Raw genomic sequence first — 13,944 nt, 5'->3', positions numbered from 1 at the left:
GCGGCAGCTTTGATGTGTCAGGTTCTAAAGGAAAGTAAAACAGGGGCTGAAAGATCTGCCTCCGGAACTGATCAAACTTTGGGAGAATCTGCCTAAGGCCTTATGTTTTACTGTGGATGCCATGAGAGATTCTGTTCAGCAAGCATCTCGCCTCACACTCCAGCTGGTGCATATGCACAGAATTCTTTGGCTAAAGCATTAGTCAGCGGAAGCTCCATGCAAAAAGCTTTTGGCCAGTTTCCCCTTCCATGGCGAACGCCTCTTTGGGGATGAGTTGGACAAATGTATATAAAAGATATTGAGCGGTAAAACCTAACCTATTGCCAGAGAAGAAGAAAAACAAGCGTCCTTGTTTTGAAAGTTCTCTCTCCCCGGCTCCCGGAAGGTCTGCCTCCAGCCAGTGGCGACTGCATCAGCCAGCCACAAAGGCTAAAGAAAGCCAGGTCCAGAAGAACAAGAAATTGTGGGGTTCAAAAGCTAACAAGCAAAACCCCAAAGCCTCTTTATGGGGGGACGGCTTCGGCAGTTTTCGGTGGTATGGCAGACAGAAATCCAGGACAAGTGGGTAGTTTGCGCAGTATCCCTAGGGTACAAGCTAGAATTTCGAGAGATCGCACCTTATTTTTCTGCAGAAACTTTATTACAATCTCTGCAGTTACGCCAGCAATGTCCACTTTGTGATTATATACATTATATTATATTTAATTTTCATCATATTTGTATTCCACATGTGAATCGATATACGCACTAATATCAATGTATCGCCACTTTTTTTCACTTATGCCTTGTTTATTATTTCAGTGACATGCGATTTACTTGCACCTGATGATTTTTTGAATTTCTTTGCTTCCTCTTCATTCACACAAGTGCACTCTGATTTTGCCACAGCTGAAGTATTGCCTCTACTCATAGGCTCTCTTTCACTAGTGGCTAATTCGGGTCAAATGTCTTTTTGTCAGCACTATTTATTTTGTATGTGTTTTAGTTGTACTTGGGCCATGAATAAGCACTAACTAAGTGTGAAACGCGTCGGCTGTTTTTGATTCCTGCTGTGTATTTGCGTGTTTGCTTATGTTTCTTCAATAAAGACAACTCAAGAGTTCTTTGGTGTGCGGCCGTCCATCCGTCTTTTGCTACTTCCCACCTTACCGGTTCCAAAGTTCAAGGCTCTCCAAAGAACCATTAAAAAGATCCTTCTTCAAAGGATTGGATAACTTAATGTCTCGAGGGGTAATCATGGAAGTACCCCTAAAGGAGCAAGGTTTAGTTTTTTACTCAAACCTCTTTGTGGTTCCAAAACCAAATGGAGACGTCAGACCCACCCTGGATCTAAGATCTCTGAATCGGTTTCTGAATATTTGCGAATGGAGACTATTCGATCCGTGGTCGCCACCCTACAAGGCAGAGAATTCTTGCCGTCTATAGACATCAAAGACGCATATTTACATGTGCCTATCCATCCCGCTCACCAAAAGTTCCTAAAGTTTGCGGTAGAACATCGCCACTTCCAGTTTGTGGCTCTGCCCTTTTGGTTTGGCAACTGCACCCCGGGTATTTGCAAAGGTTCTGGCCCCTCTGTTGGCAAAGCAGGTCACGGGGCATAGCGGTGATGGCCTACCTAGACTATGTACTTGTGATAGATCAGTCCAGTGTTAGTGGTGCAACGGATCGTCGTTGATCGGTGATCCGCACGGACTTCAGGTCGGCACACACGTGATCCGCGGTGTGCGGCAGGATTGCAGAGCGGTAAAACACACTTTGAAACTGTCTCCGCTCTGCTCACGCACAGCCCTGCCTGCTCCTAACCATGCTGTGATAGACCGAATGCGGGTCCAATGCTGAGATGTGTTCTGTCTATCACAGCGTGGGGTTAGGAGGAGGCGGGCGAGCAGAGCGGAGACAGTTTCAACATACGGACGGTGAGTTGCTTTCTAGCAGAGAATATGTGCTGCCGTCCGTCCTCCCCTCCCCTCATACATTTCTACATCTCTCGGCTGGCTCTGTCTTCGGGACTCCTTCATCCCCCCCCCTCCTCCCCCCAGCCGCTGAGTCTGTCTCCTGTTCCTGCCGCCTTTGTACACAGTGAGAAGGGGTGAGCTGTGCTCTTCCTTTCTCAGCTGTGACAGGAGTTCTAGCACACATGCTAGGACTTCTTTTTTTTGGAGGTGAGAGGGTCAATAAAGAGAACCTGGTCAATAAAAAGAACCTGTCACCTTCAATTGCTATCACACAGGGAATTTTTTCTCCTGTGTGATAGCAATAAAGTAAAGTGAAAAAAATTTGATAAAATATAAGAAATAATAATTAAATTAATAAAAAAAAGTAATTGTATAAAGAATAAGAAAAATATTAAAAATAAAATTAAACAAAAAAAAAGTTTGAACTAACCCTGCCATCCAATTGCCATTCCCCGTTGATTTGGAGGGGGGGTGGTTTGTTGGGGAGGGGAGGGGGTGCATTGCGGAACCTGGCCTTTGGGGGGCAAGGAGAGGAAATCCGGCCCTCTCACTTTCTCCGCCCCGGCGATTCTGCAATTTGGGGCACAGTGAGGCCACAATTTGGAACACAGTTTTTGCTGATCCGAAAAATTATCCGATCCGTGACTCTGATGCGAGGAACGATCCGAACCGTGAGTTTTTTGATCCGTTGCACCCATAGTCGGTGTAAGGATTAGATCACGCAGTGCTCAATACAGTAAAATACCTGAAGAATTTAGGATGGATCATAAACTTACAGAAATCCTCCCTACAAGCCCTAAGAAGGGTAGAGTATTTGGGCATGATCATAGACACAGCCCAAAGCAGGGTATTCCTCCCAGAGCCAAAGATCAAGTCTTTACGAGAATTGATCCACAAAGTCGGGGCGAAGAAAGGACCATTGATTTGCCTCTGTATGAGGCTATTGGGGAAGATGGTGGCCTCTTTCGAGGCTGTTCCTTACGCCCAGTTTCATTCGAGACTACTGCAAAGCAATATTCTAGCTACCTGGAACAGGAAAAGCCAAGCTCTGGATTTACCCATGCGCCTGTCTCCACAAGTACACCAAAGCTTCAGTTGGTTAAAGACCGAGAACTTGCGGAAAGAAAGGTCCCTTCTCCCAGTCACCTGGAAGGTTGTGTCTACGGATTCCAGCCTGTTGGGCTGGGAAGCAGTGTTAGAAGAAGCTTCAGCCCAGGGTACCTGGGCCAAGACCGAAGAGAGCCTGCCCATGAACATACTGGAGATTCGGGCAGTATATTTGGCCCTCAGAACCTGGACACACAGGTTACAGGGCCACCCTGTTCAGATTCAATCAGACAATGCTACTGCAGTAGCTTATATCCATCACCAAGGAGGCACCCGGAGTTGGCATGCCCAGAAGGAGGTGAATCTGATTTTGACATGGGCAGAAAAACATGTTCCTTGTTCTTCTGCAATCTTCTTCTTTCCAGGGGTAGAAAACTGGCAATTAGACTATCTAAGTCGCCAGCAGCTGTCACCAGGAGAGTGGTCTCCACCCCAATGTCTTTCGGGCAACATGCCAGAGATGAGGGACCCCAGATGTAGACCTGCTAGCTTCCAGGCTCAACAGGAAGTTAGACAACTTTGTGTCCAGGACGAAAGATCCGCTGGATGCTCTGATAATTCTTTGGAATCAATTCTCATTGATCCATGCATTCCCCCCGATCCCTCTATTACAATGACTACTTTGCCGGATCAAGGAGGGGGGAATACCAGTACTCCTAGTGGCCCCATATTGGCCCAGAAGGCCCTGGTATGCCGAGATCTTAACGATGGCGGTAGGAAGACTTTGGGTACTTCCACCAAGTCACGACCTACTGTCAGAGTCCAGTGTTCCACCCTTCCTTACAAAGGCTAAATTTGACAGTCTGGCTACTGAGACCTACGTTTTTAAAAAAACAAGGGCTCTCGGGTCCAGTACTTTTTACACTCATTCATGCTAGAAAGCTAGCCTCCAGGCTAATCTACTACTGAGTCTGGAAGGCGTATGTTTTCTGGTGTGAATCCAGAGGGTGGAATACTCAAAAGTATGCTATAAGTAGGATTCTCGCCTTTTGCCAATTAATGGATATGAAATTTGCCTGGAGTACCATCAAGGGTTAAATATCAAGGCTCCCTTATGTCCCTGGGATTTGAACTTGGTTTTGTTAGTCTCGCAAAAGCAACCTTTTGAACCTATCCACCATATTCCTTTGATTCTTTTAAGCAGGAAATTGGCCCTTTTGATTGCTATCTCTTCTGCTAGAAGAGTATCAGAGTTGACAGCTCTTTCTTGTAATGAGCCTTATTTAATTTGTCAGAGACAAAATTGTACTACGACCCCATCCTACCTTTTTACCAAAGGTGGTGTCGGCATTTTATTTAAATCAAGACATTATTTTGCCTCCCTTGTCTCCTGATCCGCAGACAGCGGGGGAAAAGTTATTCCACTCTCGATGCAGTGAGAGCAGTAAAAGTGTATCTGCAGGCAACTGCTCAGATACGTAAAACAGATGTTTTGTTTATTTTGCCAGATGGTCCAAGCGGCATCAAAATCCAGTAATTATTCAAGCTTATGGCTTAAGGAACAAGATTCCTACTTTTTCTGTCAAGGCGCACTCTACCAGGGTAATAAGTGCTTCATGGGCAGTGCATCACCAGGCTTCCATGGCTCCGATCTGTAAAGCTGCAGATTGGTCTTCAGTCCATACATTTACCAAATTCTATCAAATGGATGTAAAAGGAAATGAGGATTCCGCCTTTTGGGCGTAGCGTACTGCTTGCAGCAGTATAGGGCTTCTTGTCAGTTAGTGGCCTGCTTGATCTGTGTCTCCCACCCTTCATTGAGCATTGCTCTGGAATGTCCCACTATGTAATGAATAGAGGCTCTGTGTCCCATGATGTACAATAAAGAAAATAGGATCTCTCTTTCGTTCATGAACAAGCACAGATTCTTTGTCTTGACATTAGGGTTATGTTTCGTCTATTAGGAGAGGACTAGGCAGACATATTAGATAATGGAAAACATGTCATTATACCAATGCTGAACAGCCCCGCCCAGGGGGCGGTCCCTCTGGTCATAACCCCTCACCCTGCACTCAGCTGCTCCAGTTTTTTTTTCTGCCTAGTGTAGAAGGACCTGGCTCCCTAGGGGCCCATTGGTCTTGGAGAACTTTTTTACATTTTTATTTTTACTTTTTGATCCTGAGATCTACTATCAACTGCCGGCTGGATAATATACACACTTGTCTTCCCAGTGCGGCCATCGAGCGTGAGCAGGCCTTTAGCTACACGCTGGGTCGGCCACGACATGCCACGTTTGCTCCAGGGGTGGCCAGTGAGTGATATGCTCCGGGGCCCACATATGCCCAGGCTACTGCTGTCCAGTCACAGTGGGCCCTGGCCGACAGCCACTCCTTACTGCTCGGGATGGGTCTGTCAGGAACGCGTCAAGCTGTCCTCGCAGGGACAGGTAAGAAATGTTCCCCCTGTCTTGGCAGGATGGAACAGATGGGCATTCCTGGGGTGGTAGATTAGGGGGTCTCTTGTCCTCCCTTTCCTCTCTCCCCATCCATCCCTTCTCCCCATGCACTGCTGGGCCTGCTGTGTACCTCACGGGGGGGTCCCTGAGGTGGTCTCCGGGTCCTGACTGAGGGCTGCTGCGGGGTGTCCGGGTCCGCTCTAGTGTAGGTGGTCTGCCTTTTGGGGGGCCTCTTCTCAGGTAATCCATTGTTTTGTGGCCTTTATTTTTACCTCAAACGATTTGGCGCCATTTTGGATGCGCCGGCGCCATTTCTCTTCCGTTCATGGACGGACACAGCAGCCTTTGACCTTAGGGTATTATATCCTTCCTTCCAGGAGAGATTAGGCAGAAAACAGCACTTTAAGTTTTAAAACACTTTCCTCCCAGGGGGTGTGGTCCCCTGGGTATAACCCACACTCTGCCTCAGCAGCTTTAGTTTCCTTCTGGAGTCCCTGTACTCTGGATTTTTTTAGCGATTTTTTTTTTTTTTTGTTTCTGCATTTTTTTGGATCCTGAGATTCTACTATCAACTGCCATAGTCCCCCCATGTTCAGCCATCGAGCGTGTGCCGGCCCTCAGCTCAGCTCTGGGTCATCCACAACATGCCCCATTGCTCCAGGGGTGGCCGGGGAACTACGTGTTCCAGGGCACACATATGACCGGTCTCTATGGCCTTGTCAGTGTGTCTGGCCGTCAACCATGCCATTTAGCAGACGTTGGTTCTGTCCGGAATGCCTCCAGCCGGTGGTCGCAGGACGGGAGGTGACCGGTGGGTTTTTCTGCCTTGCAGTGCTAGGGATGCATAGCGGTGGGGACAACATGGAGCCTGAACCAGGAACTTCTACCTCAGCAATGCCTGAGTTAACCCTTAATGACCCTGCCACCTCTGTAGAGGCTATGACGGCAGTCCTTGAGGCGTTTCTCGCCAGGATTGAAGCGACGAGTCGCCAGAAGGGGGGTAAAAAGCGCCCCCTCCCTGAGCCTGCTGGGGATGCCTCTGACACAGAATCAGGCCCTGCTATTGCGTCTGGCTCTGGTTCTGTCATGTCAGATGATAACCCACACAGACAGTGAGGATGACTCTGCTTCAGGGTCAGTGCATGATCAGGAATTTGTTGGAGCTCTTATCTCTGCGTTGCGGGATACTCAGAAACTTGAGAATTTGGCGGAGGCATCGGATGTGCTGGTCCCTTTTGGGTTCCGCAAGCCACCCCGCACCGCAAGAGTGTTCCCTGTGTTCCATATTTTGGACAAATTGTTATACAAGGAATTGGTTACGCCGCAGAAAGTTTTTGCTGTTCCTAAATATTTTGCGACCCATTATCCCTTTTGAGGAGGACTTTTTAAAAAAGTGGGTCTCTCCTCCCGTCAGTGGACCCTCCAGTGTCCAGATTGAGCAAAACCACCTCGCTTTGCCTGTGGAAGGGGCTCCCGCCTTTAAGGACCCTGCAGACAGAGTGGAGGCTGTGGCTCGCTCCATGTTCACAGTTGTGGGTTCGGCAGTAAGACCGGTTTTGGCCGGGACTCTGGTGTCGCAGACACTTACTGAACGGGCAAAGTTCTTGCTACAGGAGCTGGAGGCGCAGAGTGCTTCCGAGACCTGTGTGGACCTGGCTGAACAGTTGGTTCAGGGTCTGAAGTTTGTCTGTGAGTTGGCCCTGGATACGCTCCCTTTGCTCTCCAGGGCCTCCGCCTACGCGGTGGTACTACGTCGTCTTGTGTGGCTGAAGTGTTGGTCTGCGGCCCAGTCCTCTAAGGGTGAACGGCTTTTTGGGGCGTCCCTGGATGACGACATAAAGGATGCCACAGGTGGTAAGAGCACACTGCTCCCACAGTCTGGGAAGGGCAAGGAGCCTCGCCGTAAGCAAGGGCCCTCCTTTACTACCCCCAAGCGTTTTTTTTTTTTGCCCGCCCAGTGCGTCAGGAAAAAGTTTTCAAGGTGCCAAGACCCCCGCTACAGGACAAAAGCGCACCTGGTACCGCAAGCCTGCGGACAAGCCTGCTTCCGCATGAAGGTCTGCCCCCGCCCGTGTCTCGGGTGGGGGGCCGGCTTCGCGAATTCGCGGCTCGGTGGAGGTCTCTTCTTTCCGAAGGTTTGCAAAGTAGTTTCCTCAGGGTACAAGATAGTGTGTTTTTTTTTCTCGTCCACCAAACAGATTTTTTCCCTCCAGCTTCCTCCGGATCGCCGGAAGGATCGGTCAGGGGCTGTCCAGGATCTTCTGGTCAGGGAAGTGATTGTGCCGGTTCCCTCGATGGAACGGTTTCAGGGGTTTTACTCCAATCTGTTTGTAGTTCCCAAGAAGGAGGGGGGCCGTCCAATCCTGGACCTCAAGGCCCTCAATTGTTTTGTCAAAGTGCAAAAATTCAGAATTGAGTCGATTCGCTCGGTAGTGGCAGCACTCCATCAGGGGGACTTTATGGCGTCCTTGGATATCATGGATGCATACCTATATGTTCCCACATGCACAAAGCACCAGAGGTTTCTGCGCTTTGCGATCGGGGAGGATCATTTTCAATTTGAATATCCAGAAGTCTGTGTTGGTTCCGTCTCAGCGACAGGAATACCTGGGGTTAGTCCTGGATTCCGCAGAGGCAAGAGTTTTTCTCCCAACAGAGAAACTTCAGACACTGCAATCTGCGGTGCAGCAGTTGTCGACCCAGAAGTGGTCATCTCTTCGATTCTGCATGAGGCAATTCCGTATGCCCAATTCCACACCCGGGTGCTGCAGAAGGAAATTCTGTCTTGTTGGGACAAGCTCCCTTCATCTCTGGATTACCAGATTCAGATGAATCAACTGGTCAAGTCCTCCCTGGTGTGGTGGCTGACGTCTCCGGTGCTTCGGACCGGGAAGTTGTTTCTGCCGTGCCATTGGACAGTGGTCACGACGGATGCCAGCCTCTCTGGTTGGGGGGGGGGGCGTTTGGGGCACTCAGTCGGCCCAGGGGCGCTGGACTCAGGAGGATTCCCGCCTTCCAATCAATGTACTGGAGCTCCGAGCAATCAAGTTTTGCCTTGCCAGGTGGTCCCTGGAGCTTTAGGACCGACCGGTCAGGATCCAGTCCGACAACGCCACGGCCGTGGCGTACGTCAATCATCAGGGAGGCACACGGAGCTCAGCTGCAGCGATGGAGGTCGCGCACATCCTTCGGTGGGCCGAAAGATCCGTTCCGGCTCTGTTGGCCGTGTACATTCTGGGAGTACAGAATTGGCAAGCCGACTACCTAAGTCGCCAAACACTAGACCAAGGAGAGTGGTCACTCCACCCGGAGGCATTTCAGAGTCTGTGCCAAAAGTGGGGCACTCCAGACGTGGACCTTCTAGCGTCCTGTCTCAATCGGAAGGTGCCACGGTTCGTGGCCAGGTCGAAGGACCCCTGGGCGGACGCGTCAGACACGTTGGTGGCACCTTGGGGTCACTATCGCCTAATTTACGCCTTCCCTCCTCTGAAGCTTCTTCCTCGCCTGCTGTGCAGAGTGGAACCTGAAGGAATTCCAACAATCCTGATCGCCCCAGATTGGCCGCGCCGCTCCTGGTACGCGGACCTGGTGCGTCTGGTGGCAGACGTCCCTTGGCGTCTACCGCTGAGAGAAGATCTTCTGTCGCAGGATCCAATCTTTCACCCTGCTTTAGTCGCTGGCTTTAACGGCGTGGCTGTTGAGAGCCAGGTACTGAAGGACCGGGGCCTGTCAGGCTCGGTGGTCTCTACCATGCTGCGTGCAAGGAAGTCAACTTAACAAAAGATTTACCATCGTACGTGGAAGACTTGCATCTCTGTGTGAAGAGATGAATTGGCACCCCCGTACGTACATGGTGTCCCGGATCCTGCTGTTCTTACAGCGTGGAGTGGATCAGGCTCTCGCCTTGAGTACGGTTGAGTCAGATTTCGGCTCTAGCTGTTTACTTTCAGCGACCCTTGGCGGCGCACTCCTGGGTGCGTACGTTTGTGCAGGGGGTCCGGCATGTGGCCCCTCCTGTGCGTCCTCCACTGCCCCCATGGGACTTGAATTTAGTACTCTCGGTGCTTCAAGAAGCTCCCTTTGAGGACATTCGGAAGATCCCTTTGTTGACTGTCACAGAAGGTGGTTTTTCTGGTAGCAATTACTGTCTGAACTGGCGGCCTTGTCCTGCAAGACTCCCTACTTGGTCATTCATGAGGATAAGGTGGTGCTGCGGCCGCAGCCGTCTTTTTCCCCCCAAAGGTCTTTTCGGCTTTTCACATTAATGAGCACATTGTGTTGCCATCCTTGTGTCCTCGGCCGAAAAACCCGAAGGAGGCCACTTTGCATTCCCTGGATGTGGTTTGGGCCCTACGGGTGTACTTTTCTGTTAAGGCTCCGTACCGGAAGTCGGACTCACTGTTCGTGTCGGTGAATGGTCCTAAAAAAGGTCTGGCGGGCTCGTCGGCCACCATTTCTAGGTGGATCAGACAGGTTGTGCTTCAGGCCTATGCCCTGAAGGGGCGGGCGCCTCCCTTTCAGGTTACGGCGCATTCAACCAGGGCGATCGGTGCTTCTTGGGCTTTCCGTCATCAAGCCTCTGTGTTATAGGTGTGTAAGGCAGCGACCTGGTCGTCAATCCACACCTTCTCAAAATTTTACAAGGTGGATGTGAGTGCATCTCCGGATGCCTCCTTCGGCTGCAAGGTGTTACAGGCGGCAGTTTTAGGTTGGTTAGGTTAGTGTTTTTCCCACCCCTCAAATTTTTTTGACACTGCTTGGGGACGTCCCTAAGGTCAAAGGCTGCTGTGTCCGTCCATGAACGGAAGAGAAAATAGGATTTTTGTACTCCCAGTAAAATCCATTTCTGAGTTCATTGACGGACACAGCACCCACCCCTCCTTTTGTTTGTACTGCTTGTTACGAACTGGAGCTGCTGAGGCAGAGTGTGGGTTATACCCGGGGGACCACGCCCCCTGGGAGGAACTGTACTGAGGAAAGTGTTAACACTTAAAGTGCTGTTTTCTGCCTAATCTCTCCTAGAAGGAAGGATATAATGCCCTAAGGTTCAAAGGCTGCTGTGTCCGTCCATGAACTCAGAGAAATGGATTTTACGTTGAGTGCAAAAATCCTTTTTTTCCTGTAGCTGCGCTGTTCTATTGCTAATACAGCAGCAGCCATTTTCTTGTAGCCACGCTGTTTCTATGGCTAAAACAGCGATCGGCCATTTTCTTGTAGCTCGCGCACTCAGAAGTCGGGGTTGGTGCCGACTCTGAGGCAGAGTTTTTCTCCCCTTTGAAAAATTGCAGACTCTTCAGGCAGCGGTAAAGCTGTTGGCATCCCACAGGTGGTCGTCAATGCGAGTCTTGGGTCTCATTTTAGCCTCCTTCGAGGCGGTACCGTATGCTCAATTCCACACTTGTGTCTTGCAGAGGGAGATCCTGTCAAAGTGGGTCAAGTCTCCGTTGTCCCTGGATTGTCAAATCTGGGTGAGCCTGGTCAGAGGTTACAGGGGCGTCCAGTCAGCATCCAGTCGGACAACACCATGGTAGTGGCGTATGTCAACCATCAAGGAGGAACAAGAAGCTTGACTGCAGCATTGGAGGTTGCTCACATCCTTCGGTGGGCAGAGCGCAGCGTGCCGGCTCTATGGGCCGTTTACATTACGGGTGTAGAAAACGGGCAAGTGGACTACCTAAGTTGCCAGATGCTGGACCAAGGAGACTGGTCGCTACACCCGAATGTGTTTTGTCTCCTTTCCCCGAAATGGGGCACGCCAGATGTGGATCTCCTGGCTTCTCGACTCAATCAGAAGGAAATGAGGTTTGTGGCAAGGTCAAAAGATCCTTGGGCGGACGCGGCAGACGTGTTGGTGGCCCCGTGGGGACAGTATTGGCTGATTTATGCCTTTCCCCCACTGAAACTTCTTCCTCGTCTTCTCCACTGAGTGGAGAACAAGGGGAAATCCGGTGATAACAATTGCCCCAGATTGGCCTCGGCGTCCCTGGTGCGCCAACCTAGTGCGTCTGGTGGCGGATATCCCTTGGCGACTGCTGATGCTAGAGAACCTTCTGTCACAAGGTCCTATACTTCATCCTGCTTTACAGTCACTGGCTTTAACGGCATGGCTGAAAGTCAGGTTCTGAGGGCACGGAAGTCATCTTCTCGGAAGATCTATCATTGCACATGGAAGCCTACATCTATGTGTGAGGAGATGGGCTGGCGTCCACGGGCATATTCGGTTTCCAGGATCCTGTTGTTTTTTGCAGCGTAGAGTGGATCAGAAACTTGCTTTAAGCACCATTAAGGGACAGATTTCAGCCTTGGCTGTTTTCTTTCAACGACCCTTGGCAGCTCATTCACTGGTGAGTACATTTGTGAAAGGGGTCCGACATGTGGCTCCTCCGGTTCGACCACCACTACCTCCGTGGGATTTGAATCTGGTGCTCTCGGTACTTCAGAAACCTCCCTTTGAGAACATCAGAGATCCCTCTTTTGACACTCTCTCAGAAAGTTGCCTTTCTGGTGGCCATTACCTCTGTCAGGAGGGTTTTGGAGTTGGCGCCCTTGTCTTGCAAGTCCCCCTTCTTGATCCTCCATAAGGATAAAGCGGTGCTACGCCCGCAGCCTCTGTTTGTTCCTAAGGTGGTTTCGGCCATTCATCTGAATGAGGACATTGTACTTCCATCCTTGTGTCCTCAGCCGTCGGGGATGCTTGGGGACGTCCCTAATATCAAGAGTATAAGGAAGCTGTGTCCATCCATGGACGAAAGAGAAAATTTGTATTTTTGTACTCACCATAAAATCCTTTTCTCTGAAGTTCATGGACAGACACAGCACCTACTCCTCCTTTTTTATGTTTGTACTGCTTTTTGACGAACTGAGTGCAGGGTCAGGGTTTATGACCAGAGGGACCGCCCCCTGGGCGTGGCTGTTCAGCTTTGGTATAATTACATGTTTTTAAATATCTAACATGTCTGCCTAGTCCTCTTCTAATAGACAACATAACCCTAATGTCAAGACTTAAGAAAGCTGTGTCCGTCCATGGACTTCAGAGAAAAGGATTTTACGGCGAGTACAAAAATCCTATTTATTTATAACCGCTTACCTGTAAAATCTTTTTCTTGGAGTACACCACGGGACACAGAGGTCTCCCCCTTCTATGGGAACCTTACTGCTTTGCTACAAAAACTGAGATACTTCCCTTATGGGAGGGATTATATGGAGGGGAACTTGTCTTTATTGGTTGTGCCAGTGTCCAATCACCTCTGGTGACTATACAACCCTCCATGTATTTTTTGCCATTTTCTTTGTTTCTAAACATTATCTTTATCTGCTATTTATGTACTATACTCCTACGATTGAAACAGGATAAGGTAATGTATATACAGTCACTAAATGCTAACATGCATTCTGCATTCCTTAAAGAAAGAAAAAAAAATGTTTAAGTTGTTGAATGATCTTGAGGATATCTGGCATACACAATATGATGGGGGTTTTCATTGTTTGGGTCTGTGCTGATTGACTTTTGTTAATTTTAATTGGGTTTGCATTCTTGGTCTATAGGGATGCAGAACTCGCTTGAAGGGGGTCAAATGCACCTGTCAGTTTTTTTTCTAAATGATCTTGGATGCAGGTCTCAATTGATTTCAAACTAATGCCCTTGGCCCGAACCCAAAGAGTGTTGACATAGGCCATTACAATGAGTGAATACAACAGACCTTACTTTGTTTGGAGTGGCACAAATTATAGTCCACACTTTTGGTGCAGTTTCCGATCCATGTTTTGGAGTTGCATACATTTCTAAGATGTCAACAGTACATTTTATATACTGTAATTATTAAGTGTTAACTCCATTTGTGTTTTTGTTTTTTTAAGAAATCTTGTCAATGAAGTGTGCGTGTCCTCTAGCAGCATCAAAAAGCTATTTTGCGATTTTATATATATATATATTTTTTTTTTCCTAGGACGATGGTTCAGGGGTACAAAAGGCCCCTGGAAACTAAGGATTTATGGTCCCTTAACAAAGAAGACACTTCAGTGGAAATTGTCCCAGTCTTGGCCAAGAATTGGGAAAAAGAGTACATAAAATCTAAAAAGTAAGTTAACAACCCTGATTTATGTCTCCGCTACATGCATAATTTTTCAGTAACATGACCAGCATCACAAATAACCCATAATTGATCAATGATTGGCAGTTTGGGGTTGTATACTGGGTATTGGATGGACTTTTCCAAACTAACTATGGAACTATACAATCCATATACTTCTGCAGTGATTGTTTGACATTCACTGGCCATGCTTGTCCGTAGTTGATCACAAAGTTTATCATTTTTTGAGATTAATTTAAAAGCATGGGTCCAAGTAGTCACCTGGGAAGCAAATGCGTGCAATGTATAAAATGTAAACTTTGACATCAAACAGGTTTTAATTGTTTGTGTTTCTGTTGGGAAAATGTACCCCCTCTACATCTGTCCTGGCAACCATTATCTCTTGACGAACACA

At 48.7% G+C, this 13,944-nt stretch overlaps 1 protein-coding gene across 3 annotated transcripts in view; it reads left to right on the top strand.

The window, feature by feature from the left end:
• The window catches only part of LOC120943551 (multidrug resistance-associated protein 1-like), a 650,821-nt gene that overhangs the window by 114,530 nt on the left and 522,347 nt on the right, over window positions 1–13,944 (top strand). For all 3 annotated transcript variants that reach the window (XM_040356917.1, XM_040356914.1, XM_040356915.1), the window contains exon 7: window positions 13,407–13,538. In XM_040356917.1, the coding sequence (XP_040212851.1) occupies window positions 13,407–13,538 (132 nt within the window). The remainder of the gene's footprint in view (window positions 1–13,406; window positions 13,539–13,944) is intronic.

This window comes from Rana temporaria, chromosome 6, assembly GCF_905171775.1.
Source record: "Rana temporaria chromosome 6, aRanTem1.1, whole genome shotgun sequence".
Taxonomy (NCBI): domain Eukaryota; kingdom Metazoa; phylum Chordata; class Amphibia; order Anura; family Ranidae; genus Rana; species Rana temporaria.
Note: the sequence above shows the minus strand (reverse complement) of the source record. Positions and strands in the feature narration are given on the sequence as shown.